Genomic DNA, 23,720 nt, shown 5'->3' with positions numbered 1-23,720 from the left:
AGTTAAGTTCCTCACTTGTTAATCTTTAGTTTTCCCTAACAATCTATATCCATAACTTACTTTTCTTGTTCTGTTTTTTATGAAATCCATTAAAAACCCCAAGATTTCTCAATATTGATCCGCTTTATATCTATATAAATACAGGGTTGATATAAATTATAGCTGGAACTTCTCCTGGGAGCTCTTGCTCCTGGGAGGCTCAACGACTCTTGGTCTTGGTCGTCGACTCCTGGGTGGTGGTACTTGATCCAAGGGTTACCGCCTCCAGGTATGCCAGAGTACTCTGCTCCTCCCTCAGGGCCTGGGTGCTGGGCAAAACGGGTTCCCTAGAGATGGTGGTGGTGGTGGCCATGGGTTCTGTCATAATTAAAGATGATGATGATGATGCTCTATGGCTGCTGGTGGTCAGCAGGGGCTTTGGTGCTGTTGTAGTAGAAATCCTATTGGGGGAATGGCTAGTTCCCCCCGTAGTTGTGGTTGTGGTGCTAGTAGTTGCCTCTGTGACCCGACCCACTCCCGGCAGATAGAGCGACAGTGAGGAATCTGTGATCTCACCATAATCCTGACCCACATCGGGTATGTTGTAGACATTGTAGGCATCGACGGCCCGTGAAACGGAGACCATGGGATTGGCCAGGGCCATCAGTTGCTGGAATTTCATAGGCGAGGGACTGGTGCTGGTCGATTTGGTGGGCATTGTCCTGGGCGTGGTGGTAATCCTTCGTGGCATGCTAAGCCATCGCTTGTTGTTGTTGTTGTTCGATCTAGGTGTTGTGGCAGCAGGAGCAGGAGGAGGAGTGGCCATCAGGTAGTAGATCTTCTTGGGCTCACTACTCATTTTCGAGGTGGTCTTCAAAGGCTTCTTCTTATTCCGGCGCTGCTTCTTTTTGCGCAGACTCTTGGTGGGCGGCTGACAGCGTCCCTGGTGCAGGATACGCAGGACTAGAAGGTATCACAAATGATATATATTTTCGCTAATTAATTGAATTGAATAACAAACAAACCCTGCTTCGTATGACACTCGCATCGCCGCATCTCGCACTCGTTGGCAAAGGTCTGAGGCAGTGCACCACTGGTCTCGGCCAGAACGCAAATTGGACGCTCCACCGTTGTGCACTTTATGGCCTGGCAGCTGGGCAGGCATCGCTCCATCTCTGTGGGCTCCAGCTCTGCAAACCAGAGGCTAAAGATTTCCAGAGAGAGAGAGAGACACAGATCCTGTGGACTCACCTGTCCCATATTGAAACAACATTTTCATATTGTGTGCCTCCAGGCGGCAATCGTTCTCGAAATAGAAGGTTTCAGTGCCATTGGTGGCACATACGGGCACTCCACCGGACTGACACTGCGGCTGATAGTCCACATATTGGATCTGCAGGTGCTCCGGATTGAGATTGATTCCCACATCCTTCTTGTCCTTGTCATCGGGATCATGGCCCAGGCCGGAATCGCCCAGAATCTTGGCATATTGATTGCTGGTATAATGGGGATCACTGAAACGCCAATTGGCCAACGGCGAGGACTTGGCGCTGGCAGCCTCACCCAATCCCGGCCAGAAAAACACAGGCAGGGAGAGGAGAATGGTAATGATGAAATGCTTCTGACTTGACTGCATCTTGGTGGCTTTGTGATGACCTCCATGGAAATCTTCCATGGCTTTATAGTGGCTGTAGATGCTTCTTATCGCCGGCATTCGTTGGCTGCATTTTTTCATTATCTTCTCTCTTTCACCAAGAAGCATTAATAATGAATAGTGAATAATTATATAGAAAGTAATGATAAGTTACAGGTGTGTGTGGTGGCGCTCACCTTGCTACTATTTATTGGTTTCTGCAAGATACAATTTTGCTATCTCGAAAGAGTACAAAAAAACACCTGTAAAAGATAGACTTTTGGGATTATAACATTGCCAGATGTAAAATATCTTACACTTTTCTTTTGACGTATTTCCCTTATAATTCTTTTTTTTTTTAAAAGGTACCTGTTAACAATTTAAAATATGAAAGTACGGGCACGAAAATTTAACGAAGTAAGCTCAGAACTATATGTTTTCACTCTAACTTTGGAATCCCTAGAAGCAAGACCTTGTGCTTACAAAATATAGAAATATTTATATCAGCCAAGATTATATTTTTGTGCTCAGTAATATTTTCAAATATATATTTTCTTCGTTTTTTACCGTTTGCTGTAAATTGTAAAAATGTTTGTAATGATTCTGTGTGATATATTCGTTGGTAAGTACAACAAAGAACAACTTTTCGCTTTCATCAAAATTGAGGCTGTGTTGCAAGTATAATTTATTTTTTACAAACTCCCTTGCTTCCTTGTTAAGATCTTCAATAAAGTAAGCTCTAGAATTGCCTGTGTGTTATGCATTTTCTAGAATATAGACGCTTTTTGCCTTCCTTTCGCTTTGATTTATTATTATAATAATATCGTATCCCCTCTTTTTTGTAGGCGTAGTTGGCATGTTCGTCCTGGTTTTGGTCGTTATGTGCACATGCCGCAACGAACATCGGGTAATTATCTCATCCCCATTTAAACCAAGAGGCTCTTATCCTTAACTTCCTTTTTTATCCTGTGACAATTAGGTGCCACAGGAAGTGATTGTGGAACCCGCTCGTCCCGCATTGCGTCGCTCCCAAAGACTGATCGAGAAGCGTCAGCGGGAGGGAAAGTAAAAGGATACGAAACTTGAATTGGAGAAGATTTTTAATGTTTGGCAAATATCTACGTTTTAAAAACCTGTTATTTTAAAAGCTATTTGAATTCAAATAGAATGCAACGCTGTGTTTAAACCGTATATTACAGTTTTTTTGCCATACAACTCTTTTAGGTTGTGAACTTTGCTGTAGCAATGTTAACAGTGCTGTTAACCAGTGCACAGTATAAGACTGTAGTCTGCATGAGAGTACAGTTTGTATAAGAGCACGCATTTTGTGCCCGTACAATTTATTTACCATAAATTATTAATTATTATATCACCTTCAAATATCATTTTTTACATTAATTTCAAAGAATGTCTTTTATATACATATATGGTATTTTCGAAGAAATACACCAGAGAAAGTCTTATAAATAGGTGAGAAACTTTGCTTTCGTTTTATCTTGCAGATATCGATAGCGCAAACACTATCTCAAGCAAACAGATAGTCACGAAGCAGCCATGTATCTAGATATCGATACTAATATATATCCAAACATCTGAAAGTTGCTAACGCCGTGAACTAATTGTTATTTTTTTTCTACGAGCCAATCAGTAATATTAAGTAGTGCAGTGCGATTGTAATACCCCGAAATCCCTTAACGCAACCGAGGATATAGCGCCGAGGATCAAAGGAAACAAAGTTGATTTGTTTATTTCTGCAAGGGCTCAACGGCGGCAGGGCTGAGTGTGTGTTATGTGCGTGTGTGTGTGTGTGAGTGAGTGAGTGTGTGCGTGCGCTTCATTCATTTTTATTCCAAAGTGCCGCTCCGAATTAAACAAAATATACACGGCTCTCCCAAACACCAGCAATAGCGGTGCATCCGAATCCCCTTTCCCCCCTCTTCCTCCGGCGATAATAAATAACATTAAGTGAGAGCAGAAGGACCGTATATATATTTGTGGCTTGTCAAATGCAAAAAAAAAAAACACTACCGATACAGCGAAGTAAAAATCAATAATTAGAGCTCGTTCCCAAAAGCAAAAGCAAACGCAAAAAAAGGTATGCAGTAGCAAAAAGAACAAAACCATTGGCACAACCAAAAACCAACACACAGTCACACACACAGCACACACACACACACACACACTAAAGTATGCATGTGTGTGCACATACATGCGAAGCCAAAGTGTATGTATGTATTGTATCTTTGTATTTTGGGCATTAATGCAAATAAAAAGGGCGAACGAGAATGCAACGAGAAAGGTGGTTGGGGAAGAGGACGAGGAGCAGTTGATAAATATTGCGATAATGAAAAAGAATAACTTTGACATGCGACGGACACACTTTATTTACATTACATGACATCCCTTGCATGTAAACTGATGCTGACCACGAAGGAAAAGCTTGGGGTGAGAAGCGAGGGGGAGCAATCGAAAATCCCACCTTTTGGTGCAGTTTTCCGGCCCCCTCCACGTGTTTGTGCATGTGTGTGTGTGTGTGTGGAAAAGTGCGACGTAACCCATTACGATGTACCGTCCTCCCCATACCCACACACACATGGAAGAGGAAAAGGTTTTCCCCCCCACTTTGCATCGCCTTCGTTAGCCGCCGCTGCTGCTGCTGCTGCTGCTGCTGCATTGCAGTGAGTGGTGCTTTTCCGTTTCGCTTTCTTGGCAGCATACGCATGCATACTCTCTCTCTCTATCTTTCTTTCTTTCTTTCTACCTCTCTGTGCTCTGGCTTTGTAACCCACTCAATAGGGTCGTGCCCAGAGCACACGTACACATACCTACATATACACGTACATTTGTATCTTTGTCGAATGTGCAATTGCGGTAAATAACAAAAACAAAAAGGTGACACCGAGTCTGATTTTTACATTCACACCAAAAGACGTGAATTTTGACAAATTTACATACATACATATGTACATATACATACATACATTGTATGTTAAGTCTAATTACCTAATTGTTCTGACAAAGTATCGGCTAACTATAGCTATAGTATATGCTATGCAAATGCCATAATACCCGAGAGTGAGTGTATGAAAATCGATTAAATCATGTAACTAAAAACATGCAAGACAGCATACATGGGTACATGTGTATTTCCCATGCACACACTTTAGTATGTGTGTGGGACCATACAACAACGTTAGTTTGTTTTTAAGAAACAAAAAAAAACCAACAAAAACAAAAAAAGAAGTACGATTCCGGCTAATAGAAGTGATGCCAAATCGAAAAGTCAGGGCAGTTCTTTATCGAAAACTATTCATTTTGCGTGTAAAATATATGTATACTTTTTTGTTTTGGTTTTTGCCATTTTGACTTGTGTAAAAATCAGTTATTAACTGAAATTTATAGAAAAATATGCTCTTGATTTTTGCATAATACTTGTAAAGCTATCGTTATCGTTTTTTTTTCGATCGAACAAATCTAGACAAGCATATTCTTGCAGTTAGGCTTTCTCCCTTTAATTAAGAAATTGTCTCGTATATTGTATATTTAATTGATTAATAATTAGTAATTAGCAATTATTTTGTTGTTCTTGAAACTGCTTACTTAATTTTTTTTTTGGTTAATTTTAAATCGGAGTTTTCGAGTTTACAATTAATAATAAAATTGGTGTTATCTCATCGACATAATTTAAAAATCACAATCAAAAATTAGCACAACAGATTTGAGCAAAAGACATTATATAAAGTACATAAAAGTGAAATTCGATTCCAAAGTCATGTTAAACAGCGCAAATAACAATTCTCTCCAGCATGTAAGTAGACGAAAAACGTCATTAATTAGTCGATTTTTCCTTGCCTTGTTTATATATATTTTTGCATTCTTGCATATATGTGCATTTTCCGCATTTTCTACATTTTCTTCATTTTCTGCATACTTGCATTTCTGTCTACTTCTATCTTATCATAGTGCACTGCATGTCTCTGTCTTTCAAGCATGGTTAAGGGTTTAAAAAAAGTGGGATTCCTTGCTTAAGTGTTGATGTACTATAATTAAGGTTTCCTTTTATCCTAGTAAAGGATATATAAACCCTAACCTAACTAGGATCAAAGGCTTTATTTACAAATATACATACATTTATAGTCTGTTAAAAAAGTATAGAATTTTACATTATTTTCAATATTTGCATTCAAAATCAGATGATTATAGTCTTATTGTTCCCTAAATCGAAATAGAACATATCAGAAACTATATTTGCAAAAAAACTGCAACTTTTCTATTCTTTTTAAGTTATTGCAAGTTTATTTCTTATGATTAGTACCAAATCTTGCGATTCTTCTGGCTTATGCGTAGATTTAAGTCTTCCCAAACTCTTGGGCAGAGATAGCTAATTAATAATTCATAATAATGATATGATTCTATTTATTAATTATGCATATTCTAGTTCGTATTAATGCACAAATACCGAGAGCTGATCTTGATTATATTAAACTTTTCAAATTTGTGCCCTCAAATGTCCGTCCGACACGAATGACACTCGAAACACAGGTGTGTTCTTATATAAAATTATGTTGCAATGAATTCGAAATGCTAAACAAAAAAAAAACAAAGCAATTTTAAGAGGAAGTCTCGAGCCTAACTAGTTTTGATTTCATTTAATGCAAATATCGATTAAAAATCAATACATAGCTTACCTTTTCTCACTTTATATATAATGATGCAAAGATTTACTACCATTCACATTTAACATTAGTCTTAATGTTGGCATGCCTAAATTTTAATTCAAGTTAATGTGTTCTTTTTTTTTATTATTAAGTTATTAAGTTGGTCACATAGATATATTTTTATGAAACTAATATCTTGGTATTTTGGAAATTTGCAAGAGCCGCACAAATACACCAAGATCATTCCATTCGAACTAAAGTTGGGGACCAAAAATATATTTTGCTTCAGATAGAGATATGAAAATGTATATCCCCAAAGTATAGAATTTACACACATATACACACAGTTTTGTATTTATTTAAAAATGCTGTGTCGTTGATTACTGCAAATTTTGATACGCAAATGCAATTCATGCATCTCTGAGTTTGTGGTGATGCAGCAGCTGCTGCAGCAATTACCGCTCCACCGGCATCCAAATTTTGATGTAATTTCGTTTCGACCTTTCATTAATTCTACAAATCTCCGATCTGTGGCGGCAATTCTAGCAAAAAGTTGTGCTTTTATCAGTACAAAAGCATCAGCTTGTCCTCGGGGAAAATTGTACGACACAAGCGCACACTGTCGCAAAAACAATAATAGTATCATAAATTATAGAGTAAAATCTATTAAATATTAGTACATTAAATTACTTTATCTGGGGGTCTTTTTAACACCCAAATTAGACACATTTTTGTGTAGTTTTTTTTTTTTTTTTGATGGGCAAATCATATTCCTTCCCTTAAAAAGGGGTATATAAATATCGAGCTTCTTAAAAATGCACAGGGCTAGTCGTGCAAATTATCTATACACGTACCAGCATGTGTCTTATACACATGTATCTCTATTTATTTTTTTTTTTTATTTTCCTTCATAATTTCAGTTCCTTTTATAAAATTAGCCGCAGATTGCTTTTGTCGTTGTCAGTTAAATGTCAGTGCTTAGCCGGGAAACTCGAAAAAATCATCATCAGTCGTCGCTAAGTTGAACACGATATTCGGTCGTCTCGGTCTCGGTTTTAGTTTTATTCTGAGCATAGGGATTATATTGAATAGAATTAAACAATAAAATGTATCCTGTATCCTATAAGCCAGTGCAGAGAGGGTGGCATAAATCACACTTTCACTACCAAAAGGATTATCGTCATCATCATCCTCATAATGCCATGCGTATAGCCAAGACATCCATTTATTATCAACGACAGCAACAACAATTTTCAAGCTATTCTAGCAAAAAGTCGAGATTTTTTTTAAAACATCGTATAATGCGTCCCTCATATATGGCTTACAATGTAAGTAATGTAAAGTAATGGTGATGGAAAGAACAAACTAATGAAACACCATAGGGAAAAGCCCAAAATAGGAGCTAAATATCTACATACAGAACATAAAAAACATATTACCTTGTATAGGTTTTAGGTACAGAGGATATAACAATTATCTCTTAAAGTTACAATTTTTTTTTCGTATGTTACGCTAATAGTAAAATCGTCTTGTTATAACTGTCTATATAATATATACATATAGTATCGATGTTGTTGTGCTGTAACCGTGACTAAACACTAATATTGTGTGTGTGTATGTATGTACGTAGTCATAATTAAGAGTAAATTATTAATAATCTAAAAATAATGTTTATAAAAAATCAATATGTTCCCCTATAATTAATAAGAAATGGAACTACAACATATTCAAGCTTTTCTAAACGATTTGCCTTTGGTTTTTTGTTCTATCTGTAATAAATACAATACAAACAATTTTTCTAAATATTTTAGTATAAAAGAAATCTATATTTAATTGATTAATTTCAATGATCTTTCATCTTAAATAAATTTCTACATACATGCACACACCAAAAATAAAAAAACAGGTCCTTAAATGGAAAGTTGTGAATGCTTTGTTGTTGTACTGTACATGTCCTTTGATTGTCTCAAAAATCGACATCCTCGAAATAAATATTTATAACGATTGACTGGACATTATTAATTATTTTGTATGATATACCATATCCATATAGCCGGTAACTGCACCATCTGAAATCAATATGAATGGCTATAACCGAAAGTCGCCACAGAAACGGCGTTATGATATGCCAAAATATGCTGGTAAGTGCCCGTCATAGATATATAATATATATTTTAATTATACCAATTAATGTGCGTATATTCTGGATTTTTCACAGTTCCGCCAAAAAAGAAAACAAGTAAGGAACGCATACCACAGCCGAAGAATACAGTAGCAATGCTGAATGAGTTAAGACATGGACTGATTTACAAATTGGAGTCACAGACTGGTCCGGTGCACGCACCCTTATTTACGATATCCGTTGAGGTGAGTTATTTACATATATTTCATATACATATATATTTAACAAGAAAAGAAAGCCAACTTCGGCATGCCGAAGTCTGTATACTATTGCATAAATTATAAATATATATATTTGTGTTAAAAAGCAATAAAGTAATGCCTTTCATTTACCTATACATTTTATATTTACAGTTTTACATACACCGTTTTGCATTTTTCTATATTTTGTTGTATCATCTACCAGATCAGCTATATGATATAGTAGTCTGATTTTCATAAAATTTCACAGAAAATTTTAGATTAATATTTAATGGCTATATATCAAATTTGAGGAAAATCTGTTGAAAACTGGAAAAGTTATAATTTTTGTTTTATAAATCGTCCGATTGTTCCTATGGCAGTTATATATATGTATATATATAATCCACCGATTCGCCATGGTCCGATTTATATCATGGTAAAATTATATAGACGAATAACTCCATAGTTTCATTCAAATGCTCTTAAATTTGCTCAAAAACAAATCTCGCACATCTGTGTTTATGATTCCCAACTGGTTCAAACGTCCCCGGAACGAAGTGACTGCTGCCAGCCTAGTATCAGAAATGTGTTGTGTTACAAAAGTTGCAAGTCATTGTTTACAAGTGTTCAAAGTTAGTAACTGATCATACATACATACATACTTGCTGGTCATAGATACTTAATAATCAGAGTTACTTACCGGTCATAGTTACTTACTAATCATAGTTAATTATTGGTCATAGATACTTACTGTTCAGAGTTACTTACTGGTCAAAGCTAATTACTGATCAGAGTTACTTACTGGTCATAGATACTTACCAATCATAGTTAATTATTTGTCATAGATACTTACTATTCAGAGTTAATTATGGTCATACCTAATTACTGATCAAAAATTCTATAAATCGTCTGATTGTTCCTATGTCAGCTATATATATGTATATATATAGTCCACCGATTTGCCATGTCCCGACTTACATACTAGTAAAATTATATAGACGAATAACTCCATAGTTTCATTCAAATAGCTTGCTCTTAACTTTGCTCAAAAACAAATCTCGCACATCTGTGCATATGATTCCCAAATGGTTCAAACATCCCCGGAACGAAGTGACTGCTGCCAGCCTAGTCTCAGACATGTGTTGTGTTACAAAAGTTGCAAGTCATTGTTTACAAGTGTTCAAAATTAGTAACTGATCATAAATACTTACTTATCTTAGATACTTACTGATCATAGTTACTTACTGGTCATAGATACTTGCTTACTGCTCTTAGGTAATTATTGATCATAGTTATAAACTGATCATAGTAACTTAATGTTCTTATGAAGTTTCTTTTCACTAAAAGATTACCCGGGAATCCCATTATAAACGAAATCAAAAGATTCCCTTAATTAGGATTTTTCCTTTTCTTTCTCTCGTTCTAACTTTCATGCATTGCCTGCCATAAACCAGCAATGCTAGCTCTATCAAGCTATCAATTATAGTTTTTAAATAGGGTTCCTTAATAACCAATACTGTTTTAATAAAAATACAACTAGCATTCCGAAATAGGTTCTACCTCTAAATGTAGATACTATTAAGAATAAGGTGACTTTTTTTTATATCCAATCGATATTAATAGTTTATGATTAACATATGTTTGCTGCCTTTATGCATTATGTATGAAAATCACTTGATATATTCAAAACTATTTCGTTTATGGCATCATTTGGGTATGCATATATTATATTATATATGTATATTCCACGCGAGCCCATTGAAAATGACATATCAATAGATCGATAAGGATAGAGAGTGAGAGGGTGAGAGTGGGCAATAAAAAAGTGCATGACAGCTAAACGTTAAGGTGGCATATTAAGCAACTAGTACACTTTATACAAAGTAAATGCAATAAACAAAAGGGACAATCGTTTAGGCTTGTTTTGATCTATTTGCATCTGCTTTGGCGTGGGCCACAAATCGATATGTGGAAACCCCAAAAATATTTATTATCGTTACGAATTGTTCCATGTATCTTAGTTATCATTTGTTATCTCTTTTCGATTCACAGGTCGATGGACAGAAATATTTGGGCCAGGGACGCAGTAAAAAAGTAGCACGCATCGAAGCAGCTGCCACCGCACTGCGAAGCTTTATACAGTTCAAGGATGGGGCTGTCCTGTCGCCATTAAAGCCATCGGGCAACCTGGACTTTACCAGCGATGAGCATCTCGAAAATGGTATTGAAAATAAATCCAATCAAATATTGGTGAAACTCAATGAGACGTTGGTGTTGACTAAAAAGATTTCCAACCTTACCTCGCTTGAACAACCCACGTTGCGTCTACAAATCTTTTGCATGAGTCAGAGCAAGTATTAGTAAAATTTTTCGTTTTTCCTTACTTTCCCTTATTGTTTTCAATATCTATTAATTTTATTATTTAATCATAATTTTTTCTATACATGATTTGAATGCGGATTATATTTATACATATATGAATGGCAATCTTTACATTTATTTCAAGAATTGCATCTTTATGCTGTTGCATCAGGTTAGAAATATTTTTTAAATAATAAAGTAAATATATTTTTAGGGGAAAAAGAAGAAATAATTGTTGCAGATATCTATTTTAAAATTTAGCCAAAGCTTTTACATTAATTAAAATTTAAATTAAGGTATAAAAAGTCATTTATTGATCAAAATCTTTAAAATTTATATGCTGATTGATATCAAACTTTGTGATACTTTCGTTATGATTTTAAGTGATATTTCATAAAGGAATTATTTAATATTCTATGCGTTTAATATTTATATATCAGTAATATTAAAAATAATAACAATAACATATATTAGGAATATATTTTAATTATATATTTTATTATTTCATTAAATGCTTTTAAGTGTATTTCTTCACTCATTGCCTTAATTGTAACCGATTTTTGTCGCCCAAAACATTCGATTCTTTTACAGATCTACATTTAAAGGTAGAACAATTACCAAGTTTTTGTTAACAATTTAATTTGTTTTTGTTATTGTTGCTTCTTCCATTAAGTAATAGTATGTTCTTTTTATTAGTTTGGCAGTTATGCTTATTTTTCGATATATCCCTTCCATTGTAATTGTGTAATGTGTAAATAAGTGAATAAGTTTTGTCCATACAATAATATATAACATTTTTGCTACGTACATATTATATTATTTATATATTTCTTTAAAACATATCATTTGAACTGTGAGAAAAAAATCGTAAATACATATTCAAAAAAAATATTTATTCATTCGGAATTTGCATAATATTTAATTAAACACGTTTTCCTTCCATTTGTCTTCCAATAATAATAATAATTAAATAATAATAATAATACTATATGGTTGGAGAGAACATTATTATAGCTGGTTAAGAGTCGCATCTCGGCAATGACGGAAAAATCAACAATTTTCACTAACTCTTTTTGTGTTTTTTTTTGGTAGATGTTAGCAAGAGTGCCATTGCTGTGGACGGCCAAAAGAAGGTTCCAGACAAGGGTCCGGTCATGCTGCTCTATGAACTCTTCAATGATGTTAATTTCGAATGCAATAATATCGATGGTGCTCAGAATAATTGTCGTTTCAAGATGACGGTGACCATAAATGAAAAGAAATTCGATGGAACAGGTATGAATACTAATTATGCGGATATGATGCTGCATTTTTAAATTTTATTAATAAGAGTTTTCATAGGATGTTATCAAATTTTCATATGGCTGTTTTTCCGACAAATCACAGTTAAAAAATATCATAACTAAGCCAAAAAAAGCGCCAATTTTGATTCGGAAACCTTCCCTATGTTAGTTTTTCTTAGCTTAATAAATTTTCATACTCAATGAAATTTTTTTAAAAAATCGAATTTTTACCAATTTTTTTCGACAATTTTAAGGATGAAGAATATTGATAATTTCGAAAAAAAAATTAAATTTTTGTAGGACATAGCTAGAAAGATTCGCCTGTTGATGCTGATCAAGAATATATATAATTTATAGGGTCGCAAATGACTCCTTCACTTTCTTTTAAGCTTCTGACTGAAGGTGAAATATCAGTTTTTAGTCGATATTTATCTATATTTTTATAAGACCATTTTTCCTACAAAACAAAGTTTAAAAAAATCATAACTTAGCCAAAAAAGCACCAATTTTGATTCGGAAACCTTTCCTGTGTTAGTTTTTTATAGATTTATGAATCTGCATACTCAATTTAAAATGTAAAAAAATTAAAATTTTTTAAATTTTTTTTTAAATTTTAACGTCTTAAAAATATTGATAATTTCGAATAAAAATTAAATTTTTGTCGGACATAGCTAGAAAGATTCGCCTGTTGATGCTGATCAAGAATATATATGATTTATAGGGTCGGAAATCATTCCTTCACATCATTACAAGCTTATGACTAAATTGGTAATACCCTGCATGGGTATAAAAACATATAGTTGCCTCATTCAAGGTTCCACTGAAACCTCTAATTAAGCAAAATAAAGTAAACTAAATTTTAATATCTTTTCTATTCAAAGGACCTTCGAAAAAGCTGGCCAAGAATGCCGCTGCCAAGGCAGCCCTGGCCTCGCTATGCAACATCTCGTACAGTCCCATGGTTGTGCCGCAAAAGAACGTGCCACTGCCCATCGACGACAAATCCTCGTCCATGGAGTTGCCACAGATCCATGCCGATACAATTGGACGTCTCGTCCTGGAGAAATTCATGGAGGTTATCAAGGGCCAGGAGGCATATTCGCGGCGAAAGGTATTAGCGGGCATTGTAATGACTGAAAACATGAATTTTTGTGACGCCAAAGTAAGTACGATTAAAGTACTCATCATTAGAACTATGTAAATTGTATTATTATACACTCTCCTCTAGGTTATCTCAGTTTCAACGGGCACCAAGTGCGTCAGCGGGGAGCATATGAGTGTGAATGGAGCTGTCTTAAATGATTCTCATGCCGAAATAGTCTCCAGACGTTGTCTTCTCAAATACTTGTATGCCCAATTGGATCTCCAGTGCAATCAGGGTATAGTTATTTGTTGCTAATGCTAAGTTATGACTACATATACATATATGAACTAAGTATAGTAAAATAATTATATAGAGTAATTTAGATACATATTATTGGACCCTTGCTGTTATCAATTCATTCTGTGTGTTTCTTATATTTTTTTTTGTTCAGAAAGATACCAAGTACCATATTATTTTGATTTGTTTATTATTTTTCCCCAAAAACAAAGCATTGATAATATCTCGTCTTGTCCGTTTCAATAATTCTTCCATCTTTCGGAGGGTTTATACTGTAAATGAAACTCCCATTTATATCATTTAATATTTTTAAACAATTTATTGAGTTTTAGCTATTTGAAAGCTTAATTACTACTGAAAAAGGCAACCAAGTTAAGTTATTCCACAAACAAAGGAATATATGGGGTATATAGTAAACGCGCTCGATATTTCTTCAAACATATCATAAACTTAAATATATTTACATCAATGAATATTGCTTTAAAAGTTAATATTATCGATATTCAAATATGTGTATTTCCGCATGTATTCGTCTGATATATCTACCAGAAAATAACGATAAATATCGATATTTATGATTTATTTATCAATTATTGGCTTTATGCTTTCGCCCCCTCGCCCGTTCTGCTTTGTGTTTGTATCGCTTTGTGGTCGTACTTCTTTTCATATATACTTGTGTGTGTATGGGTGAAAAGAAATAATGCAAGAAAAAAAAACCAAACAAACAAAAAAACATAAATCTATATAATTTTACTTTAATTTTACAATTTGATTACTCTTATTCAATTTTCTCTTAAATTTAGCCACAGCATATCAGTCGATTTTCGTGAGGAATACTGATGGGCAATACCCTTATAAACTAAAATCCGGGGTACATTTCCATTTGTATATAAATACAGCACCTTGTGGGGATGCACGGATATTTAGTCCTCACGAAAACGACACAGGTGTTGATAAACATCCAAATAGGTTGGTACTACCGATATTTTATAAATACTTGCTACTTTATTATTACAACAACAACAACAACAACAAAATAATAACATCAACAACAACAATAGTTTTATATATTATGTTAATTATTTACACTCTCTCGGTAATTTGTTAAAAGAGAAAAGTTCAAAAGACAAGTTAGAAAAAAGAAACAATTTTATTTATATGTTTTTGATAGGCTTTTTTGTTATTGTATGCTTTTTATTATATATATATATATATATTTATACATATATATAATTTCAAATATAAATGTATCTATATATATATATATGTATTTTCTTTAATAGATGTATACATACAGTTGCGTGCCTATAATGTATCTGTAGGCAAAAATCGTCTGGCGTTAAGCATCTTTAATCTATTTGTTTTTATATATTCCCAATATAATAAAAAACAAATTCTTATAAATTATAGTATTAGTCTTGTATCAGCTTTGGTAGAACTTATAAGCTTCTTGGTGCTGCTTGACTTGTACATTGCAGGCAAAAGCGTCATTGTTTATATATATTGGGACCTTCCTATACCCCTTCAAAAGCTATATTTCTTAAATGTTATTTTTCATTCGGTTTTATTTTTCATTCGGGAAACATCTGTATTTTTTCTTAACTTTACCAGATGACTTTTGCTTTTGCACCCACTGTGTGTATAGAATTTAAGGTTAATAATTTATCTGATCTTAAAGTCATTTTAAGTCATTATTTACATTACATTATTTTTATGACTTCTGCCTTAAAATATCGAAATTAATCGATTTGAAATTGATTTTCAATGGAAAACCTTGATACTTTTCCAGCTATAAAAATTTGAACTTTGATTTGTATATGTAGTTAATCATTTGATAATATAATAAGAGATTTAGATGTTATTATTATTTTTTTAAAAAACAATACACACTTTTCTGTAAACACTAGTCAAAAAAAGTAAATAGATATCGAATGACATTTAAATATTTCCCAACTGTTTCCCAGATGTCTGTCTGCATAAATAACCATAAAATACATAGACTCCCAATTATAAAGACTCCTAACAATACACAAATAATATATATATATGAAGAAGTTGTACGAATTTCAGTCAAGTCAGGATTTATAAAATATAGAACATCATTTTCAGGACATAAACAGATTTAAATTTAATTTGAAAAATGAATAAGAAATTATGTAATTGAAAATATAATATATATACTATATGCATATATATATAATATATATTTCATTTAGAGAGCAAGAGAACAAATGAAACCAGTCAAGTTTAAAGGAAAGTTCTGTTTCTCCCCTCTTGGCATGTACCCGAAACTCTCCAATTTCGATCTGGCAAATAATTATGATATATATATCTCTCTCACGTCCCATATATTTTCTTGCAAATGCCGCGATTTCCATGAACAAAAATTATCATCAAAATCAACAGAAAAGCCCGTGGCCAATTGCGCACCAAAATAGAATCCGGAGAGGGCACAATTCCAGTCAAAAGCAGCGATGGCATTCAGACCTGGGATGGGGTATTGCAGGTATGATAATTATATAATATATATATATATAATATAAATCCAAGGAAATTTAATTAATAAATCTGTATCTTTAATTTTTCAGGGACAACGCCTGCTAACCATGTCCTGTTCGGATAAAATCGCTCGCTGGAACATTGTGGGCATACAAGGTTCCTTGCTGTCTTCCATTATTGAACCCGTATACCTGCATTCGATCGTCCTGGGCAGCCTGTTGCATCCGGAGCACATGTACCGTGCCGTCTGCGGTCGAATTGAGAAGTCAATTCAGGGTCTGCCACCGCCGTATCATTTGAATAAGCCACGGTTGGCCCTGGTCACATCGGCGGAGCCGAGAAATCAAGCCAAGGCACCGAATTTTGGCATTAATTGGACCATCGGTGATACCGAACTGGAGGTGGTCAACTCTTTGACAGGTCGTACCATTGGTGGACAAGTGTCGCGGATCACCAAGCAGGCGTTCTTTGTTAAATATGGATTTCTAATGAAGAATCTGCCGGGTATTCCCGTACGCAAGGTGACCACAGATTATGGTCAGACCAAGGCGAATGTTAAGGACTACCAGGTATGTGTGTTTGCTTCTTTATTTAAGAATATATTTATAGTGATATATATTATTTATGATTAATTGGTTCCCCCTTCTGCAGACGGCGAAACTTGAATTATTTTCGGCCTTCAAGCGTGAGGACCTTGGCAGCTGGCTGAAGAAACCAATCGAACAAGACGAGTTCGGGCTTGTCGAATGACTGCATTCAGCGATACTACTATATAATATTTATTATTATATAAAAAAAGACAAAAGTAACGGCAAGCAATTAATAGAGTTAGAAGACATAGATTTTAGGGAAAGGAACAATTCTTTTTCGCAACAACAGCGAACAACAACAGATAAATGTAATAATATTATTAATTATTATAATACTAAGAATAATAATCACCTGCCAACCTTGTATTCCCAACAACAACAACAACAATGCAACAGCAACAACAACAATGATAAGAAAAACAACAACCAGAACAAAAACAAAAGCAAGAACAACAGCAACAAGCACAAAGATGCTAATGCTCTATCCATAAAAAACGGCTCTAGAATATTTATAGAATAGAATGTAGTCTTTATGCTGGAACTGAGTAAAGGAGTATTATGGCGTTTTTTGTTGATATCAAAACGGATTCTTCCATATCCCAACCTTGTTTATCTTCTCCCACGATTCGTTCTTTAAAAATTCTTTAAAAAAAGAAAACCAAATAAATAAATAAAAATAAAGATATATAATATATATACATACGCCTTAGCTACACTGCTTAGACTTAACAAAGAAAAATAAATATGAAGGTGGGCTTTCATTAGATTTCTTCTGTTTGTGCCTATTTAACGAGATTAATGTGAAGGAGAGAATGTGGTAAAAAGTGATTGTTACGAAATAAAAACAATTTTGGAACGTATGGAAAAACTTTGCAGCAAAATCGAGAAATAAACAATAACGATTTAAGCAATGTATGTTGTTAAGTAATGCTATTTGCAAGGACATAAAGATAACAACAATAAAAATTATATAAATAATAACAACCAATAACATAACCTTACAAAGTCACGCTTTATAATAATAAACTCAAAGGTAGACTTTAGGGTGAATCTGCATACGTACTTTCCACTTTCTTCAAAAATCATATAAACACATATATATAAATATATATACAACCTAGGCTTTCCAAACCAATTTTCAAGATATTTGATCAATTAATGATTATGTAGATTTCTTTATGATATGTAGAAGGCAACCAAATAGATTAGTTACAGTCCGAAGCTTGTAGCATCACCTTTATCTAATATCTAACTACCCTTTTTGCGTAAATTAGCTGCATCATCCTAGTTTTTTGTCTCGGAATCGATAGAACTCGATATACTCCATAGAACCTTTTTCCTGCTTAGTTTTAAAACCTAGGGATGATGATAGATCGATATATCTAGAAATTATTTCACACGAAAGTCGATTAATCAATTGATACTTTAAGCGTTGAGATGGATGGATGATAAATCGATATTCTTTCTAATATTTTGGGACAATATCGATATTTTGAAATTAAATGCGACCTTTTTCGGTATTTAAAAATTCGATATATCAAAGTTTACCACAATTTCGATATATGTAAATCCTTAAAGCAAATCTAATATCTGAGAAATATATGCTGGATGCATCAGAGTAAAAGAAATGTCAAAAGATCTAGAATGTATTTGACTTTAAAAAAGGATTTGTGTGGATTTGTTTTTAAAACTGTTCATTAACTTACTCACTGTAAGTATTTCCCCTTCGAAGACTTGCCTTGAGTTCCATGTATTACTTATGTTTTTTGTTTTTTCCAACAACCAATCCCCTGCATTACTTGGTTTATATATTTAAATAATAACAATGGAATGAAGAAACTAATAATGTGACGACATAAATGACTTGAGTAATACCGCATATATAATGGATAAAGAAAAGTTGATCTTATATAAAATACTGTGATACTAAATTTTACTAGTACTTCCAGCATAGCTGCATTTTATCCATTCTTAAATATTCTATGTTATAGAAACAGCAGCATCAGATAATAATCATACAAATAATAACCGTTATATAGGAAAAAAAAAACGAACAACAAATTATTACATGAAAACGAGAGAAATATTACAAACAATGCTTGTCTACATTAGAATTTCAAATAAGAAGGAAAGAATTTTACACAGAAAAATACATGAATATGTATGGGGATAAAAGGGGGGTTTTTCTCAAAGGTCTTTTGTTTTCTTTTCTATTATTTTTATTGCAGAACAAACATCTTTTAAATATATACATATATATGGGAAAATATATAGAACTTTGGTTCGGCTAATTATTGTTCAATATTAATTAGATTTTACTCCTCTAAGACAATTAATTACTATTACGAAATGGAGCCTCCTCTTTACCATTTAAATAAGTTAAAAAGAAAAATGCTAGTCATTAAACGAGTTTACTTGTTTCTTGTTATATCAAATGGTTGAAATTCTTACAATTTTTCAGTTGTTTAGCCTGATTATTTTCATAAAATAATAGCTAAAAAAAAACAAAATACATAAAAAAATATAAACAGAATTTTAAAGTGAAAAAAGTACTTGCAAGAATAATATATATATATATATAAATAGTAAGCAGATACAAAAGATTGCTCAAGCTGCAAACACTTTTGGTAGTTATTCATTAATTTCCGGGACTTCCTTTACTGGCAGGACGAATAAAAACAACAAAGAAAGATTTATGGAAAAAATCCATTAACAAAACACAGTGATAAGACGAGATTGTATTTCTTAAAAGCAGAAATACAGCAAACACACACACGTAGCTATACTATATAATGACAATGTTTGAATTGGTCTGAAAATACACCCGAAATACAGGCCAATGTTTATTCCATTTGTAACCCCCATAAAAAAAAACTAAACTACACACAAATAAGACAACAAAAACTTGGGTTATCTCCGGTATTTATTAGAAATTGAGCAGCAAAATAAAAACAAAACAAAAGAAACAAGAAATTAACACGAGCCACATCGAAGGTGAACACTTACTATTACTTACTATTTATTTTGTAGTTTCTAGAGTGTTATAAGACTATATCCAACTAAGCAGATAACGAAGACATAGTGCCGAGTTCATACTTGATACAATTATATATAGAAATCTGCTATTATTTCTCTACAAATTTCCCCAAACATAAACACAAACAAAACACACACGCAGACACATCTTTTGAATCTTAGAGATACATAAATAGTAATCTTACTCCATTACTAAAACTTTTATTACGACTCTGAATAATACGATGACACCAAGAACATATAATCTCCAGAATAAACAGAACAAGAATATATAAATTATTAATTAGGTTATTACACTTATACTTCGCTTAACCAAAAAGAAAAACACTAAACAACAATAAAAGAACAAACCAAAACGAATGAGCAATTTAGTCAACACAAAGGTTAAACTAAACTGTAGTTTCACTTTTATTTTATTTATTTATTTCCCCTATTATTATTATTTTGAGTACTCAATAAATAGTTGTGCTTTTGAGACCTGCACTCGTTTTGACGATACAAAAGATACATTTGACGTAATCATTTATGTGAGTCAGAGTAATCGAATAATAATTATTTAGGTATTATCTTGTAGAATGCAGTAGTTAATTCATTTTCATAGCCTTCTTTTTTATCTAATTAATTTATTGCTTTTAAGAGAATTGTTCATACTAATAGCTCACCTCATTGCCTACTAGTGCAGGTCTCTACACACTCTACAAATGTGCACCTATCCTTTTTTTTAGTTAAAGCCAGAGCTCATCAGAGAGATTAGTTTTTCTATAATGTCAGGTCTCAATCTTTCTGATTCTCTTCCACGCTTTGCCTGCAGTTTACAAGCAAAGAGATACATTCTCTCTGAGCAGAATCATCACTTTTCGGAATGATCTGTGGCATCTTTCTTACACGTTTCCTCTTGCACGCTTTGCCTGCAATGTGCAATCTTAGAGATATGGAATCGAAAGAAAATATGTGGGCTCTGGTTAAATTCTAAAATCGAACCCAAATATATACTAATATATACACACACCCACACAACACACAAACTTATACGTAAAACCTTGTTCTTGGTCAACCAAATTAATGCAAGTACATATAAACGAGATTAATGCAGAACAAAAATAGCAAAAAGAAACACTCTGTTAACAGCTTTGTTAACCTTTAACAACAAAATGAAAAACTGCTAAAAGAGAATGTATCAATCACTTACAATTTTAATATAGATTTTACGATGGCTTTTGTTATAATTACAACAAACTGAAAAAACGAAAACAAATTGTATTTTGCGATTTTATAATCGAATGTCAGCCAATAATAAATATAATCTCGAGGTCAGAGAGCCGAAATTTAAACCTTATAACGTATGAATATTTACATAAAAATCGTTCGGTCTCCAAATACTGTAAATGACGATTTAATAAATTACCAAACAATATATATATACATATATATATATAAAGTAAACACAAACTGGGTTGGTTGTTCTTCAATCTATTCACATGGGAGGTTAAAAACTAAAGCCCAAAAAGGATAATTACTTCGAGCAGCATATATGCTGGATCCTTAATGAATCCTTTATTATTATTACATCCTTGCTCAGGGAATTGTTATTTTATTTCGAAATTTCCAGTAGAAAAACAGATTTTCCCCTTTTTGGTATTTTATTCATCATTTAAATTTCCAAAAAATGATTTATTATTAATTTTTGTATATTTTCCTGAACTTCGAATGGCAACAGATCTCCTTGGAGATTCCTTGTTCCTTCCAACTGGTAGCCTTTCACCTGATAGTATGTCCAACCTGAGCTCGTCCTTATACCATTGCAGTTCATATTTTAGCTTCTTGACAGGTGATTGCATCCTTCGGGTGTTAGATCCTGATGCATATCCTTCTCAGCTATCTTTTCGTGAACCGATTTCGTACCAGGATCCTGCAGGATGATTCCCAATTTATGGCTGCTTAGTAAAAATGGAGATTAAGTTTGGTAAGTAGAAGTTTTGTATATCCTTAAATTTGTATATATCAAAAACAACCGAATATTTACGATCGGAAAATTTATAGAAAATAATTATAATTAGATAAGGTCTTTTGAAATTATTTAATATTTATTTTTTGTTTTTATTACCCAATTAAGAACATGAGAAAGAAATGCTGGTGTACCTGTACCTATTCCTTTAATACAAAATTGGATCGTATTTCCAATCCAACTCCAAGCCGTGAGCTTATTCTAAGTGGCCAGCTGATCGCTCTCTCTCTCTCGCCACTCTCCAAGAATCCTAATAATGGCCGCCTTCCAAATCGCTGAGCGAACTCTCCCGCATTCAGTTCCTTCCACGCTGCCGGACGAAGCGGATGAAAAAAAAATCTCTGCGCTGGAGATCTACGCTGGCGGTTAAAGTGAAAAAAAACCTGCGGCGGAACATATTTGTGGCAAGAGTGTTAAGTGCAAGTGAAGTGTTAGTGAAGTTGGGGGCGAACACCCTAAAGCCAAGCAGCGTAAATATATTTACATACACAAAACAAACATACATAACGGATCAGCAGGTTCTTTTTGTTGTTTTTTTTCTGTGCAAGTGTAAAACAATACAAAATATGACACTGAACTCAAAAATAACCAAGGAATGTGTTTTTAGGTTGTGTTTTTTCTCATCCGCCGTTGGAATCTGCTACCACGATGCTTACGGGTGAGTGACAATTTTTTCTTCTCCGTTATTTTGTCTTTACTTTTTCTTGCGCTTGAATATTTCTTTCCTCCAAATAACGGAACAGGTCCCGTTGCTTTATTTGTTCTCGCTCTGAAAAGTGGAACCTAAGAGCGAGAGAGGAATGCAATCCACTCTTGTTAGTTCCACTCTTGTTAGTTCCACTCTTGTTTGATCCACTCTTGTTTGATCCACTCTTGTTTGATCCACTCTTGTTGGAGAGTTGGGATGCTGACCTTGTTTACCTTTTATTTGGGTTGTAAACTCGGATTGTTATACCCTTGCTGAGCATTTTTTTATTAGTCAGAAGCTTAAAACTGTGAAGGAGTCATTTCCGACCCTACAAATCATATATATTATTGATCAGCATTAACAGCTGAATCGATTTAGCTATGTTCGATCTACATTTAATTTAAAAAAATTTGTTAACATTTTTTACGGGTTCAAATTGTCAAAAAAATTGGTAAAAATTTTAATTTTTTTAATTTTTAAACTGAGTATGCAGATTTATTTACCTGATAAAAACTAACATAGAACAGCTCTCCGAATAAAAATTAATACTTTTTTGGCTAAGTAATGAGTTTTTTAATGTTTGATTTGTCGACAAAATTTTCGTATAAAAATCAACAAATATTGATTTAAAGAATGCGAATATTTTAAATTTATTTATTATCGATTTCCGATTTGATCCTATCGTTTTTTGTAAGCTGCAATCGTATTTAAGTTTTGGCGTGCCAAAGTCAGTTTCCTTTCAGGCTTACATTTTATTTTAGGGATTTATGCTACGAAAAATTACGTATACGCACAGGTGTAATTATACCTCTTCAGGCTATTATTACTTAAGTAAGAGCTTAAAATTCAGTGAAGGAGTCATTTCCGACCCTATAAACCATATATATTATTGATCAGCATCAAGAGCCGAATCGATCTAGCTATGTCCGACAAAAATTTAATTTTTTTAAAAATTTCACAATTTTTAAGGCGTAAAATTGTGAAAATTGAATTTTGAAAAATGGGCAAAAATTGAAATTGTCTTAAATGTTAAATGGAGTATGCAGTTTTATTAACTTATTAAAAACTAGCACAGAACAGCTTTCCGAATTGAAATTAATGCATTTTTGGCTTGGTTATGAATATTTTTAATCTTAATTGGTAGAAAAAATATCGTTTAAAAATATAGATAAATATCTACTCGAAAATTGGATTATAGTTATAGTCAGAAGCTTAAAATTCAGTGAAGGAGTCATTTCCGACC

General features: G+C 33.3%; 2 protein-coding genes and 1 long non-coding RNA gene across 53 annotated transcripts; 2 read left to right on the top strand and 1 right to left on the bottom strand.

Moving 5' to 3' along the window:
- Positions 1 to 104: 104 nt before the first annotated feature.
- LOC110182188 (uncharacterized) lies at positions 105 to 2,087 on the bottom strand. 2 transcript variants are annotated; one of them, XM_086832863.1, is made up of 5 exons: positions 1,982 to 2,087; positions 1,811 to 1,875; positions 1,231 to 1,739; positions 1,005 to 1,169; positions 105 to 942 (listed from the first exon to the last, which is right to left on the bottom strand). In XM_086832863.1, exons 3-5 carry the CDS (start codon positions 1,712 to 1,714, stop codon positions 200 to 202), a joined length of 1,392 nt encoding a protein of 463 aa, XP_086688989.1. In that variant the 5' UTR covers positions 1,715 to 1,739; positions 1,811 to 1,875; positions 1,982 to 2,087; the 3' UTR covers positions 105 to 199. The 2 variants fall into 2 exon arrangements, with proteins under 2 accessions (XP_086688989.1, XP_086688988.1); XM_086832862.1 differs by having other exon boundaries at positions 1,930 to 2,046.
- On the top strand, positions 1,984 to 2,803 carry LOC147643643 (uncharacterized). The gene is made up of 3 exons (XR_015271729.1): positions 1,984 to 2,234; positions 2,458 to 2,519; positions 2,592 to 2,803. It is a non-coding gene; the product is annotated as an uncharacterized LOC147643643 (long non-coding RNA).
- Positions 2,804 to 3,127: 324 nt separating this feature from the next.
- Adar (Adenosine deaminase acting on RNA) lies at positions 3,128 to 21,233 on the top strand. 50 transcript variants are annotated; one of them, XM_086832829.1, is made up of 13 exons: positions 3,148 to 3,259; positions 3,468 to 3,707; positions 5,329 to 5,420; positions 8,324 to 8,411; positions 8,489 to 8,637; positions 10,687 to 10,984; positions 12,088 to 12,270; positions 13,160 to 13,440; positions 13,507 to 13,657; positions 14,463 to 14,628; positions 16,066 to 16,165; positions 16,248 to 16,727; positions 16,810 to 21,233. In XM_086832829.1, exons 3-13 carry the CDS (start codon positions 5,385 to 5,387, stop codon positions 16,906 to 16,908), a joined length of 2,031 nt encoding a protein of 676 aa, XP_086688955.1. In that variant the 5' UTR covers positions 3,148 to 3,259; positions 3,468 to 3,707; positions 5,329 to 5,384; the 3' UTR covers positions 16,909 to 21,233. The 50 variants fall into 50 exon arrangements, 42 of the variants coding, with proteins under 42 accessions (XP_086688965.1, XP_086688955.1, XP_086688970.1 ...); XM_086832844.1 differs by having other exon boundaries at positions 5,321 to 5,420; positions 10,687 to 10,855; XM_086832825.1 differs by having other exon boundaries at positions 5,321 to 5,420.
- Positions 21,234 to 23,720: the final 2,487 nt, after the last annotated feature.

The sequence above is a fragment of the Drosophila serrata genome, unplaced genomic scaffold, assembly GCF_035046125.1.
Source record: "Drosophila serrata isolate PLE 108 unplaced genomic scaffold, ASM3504612v1 contig_251, whole genome shotgun sequence".
Lineage (NCBI taxonomy): Eukaryota > Metazoa > Arthropoda > Insecta > Diptera > Drosophilidae > Drosophila > Drosophila serrata.
This window is presented reverse-complemented; position numbering and strand designations above follow the sequence as displayed.

Excerpts from the sequence above, each read along its gene's own strand:
- LOC110182188 (XM_086832863.1), bottom strand. The coding sequence starts at position 1,714 with ATGAAAAAATGCAGCCAACGAATGCCGGCGATAAGAAGCATCTACAGC. Across the intron at positions 1,170-1,230 it reads GTTGTTTCAATATGGGACAG|AGCTGGAGCCCACAGAGATG; the intron begins GTGAGTCCACAG and ends TCTGGTTTGCAG. Across the intron at positions 943-1,004 it reads CGAGTGTCATACGAAGCAGG|TCCTGCGTATCCTGCACCAG; the intron begins GTTTGTTTGTTA and ends GATACCTTCTAG.
- Adar (XM_086832817.1), top strand. The coding sequence starts at position 7,377 with ATGTATCCTGTATCCTATAAGCCAGTGCAGAGAGGGTGGCATAAATCA. Across the intron at positions 10,985-12,087 it reads AATCTTTTGCATGAGTCAGA|ATGTTAGCAAGAGTGCCATT; the intron begins GCAAGTATTAGT and ends TTTTTTTGGTAG. Across the intron at positions 14,629-16,065 it reads GTTGATAAACATCCAAATAG|AAAAGCCCGTGGCCAATTGC; the intron begins GTTGGTACTACC and ends CAAAATCAACAG.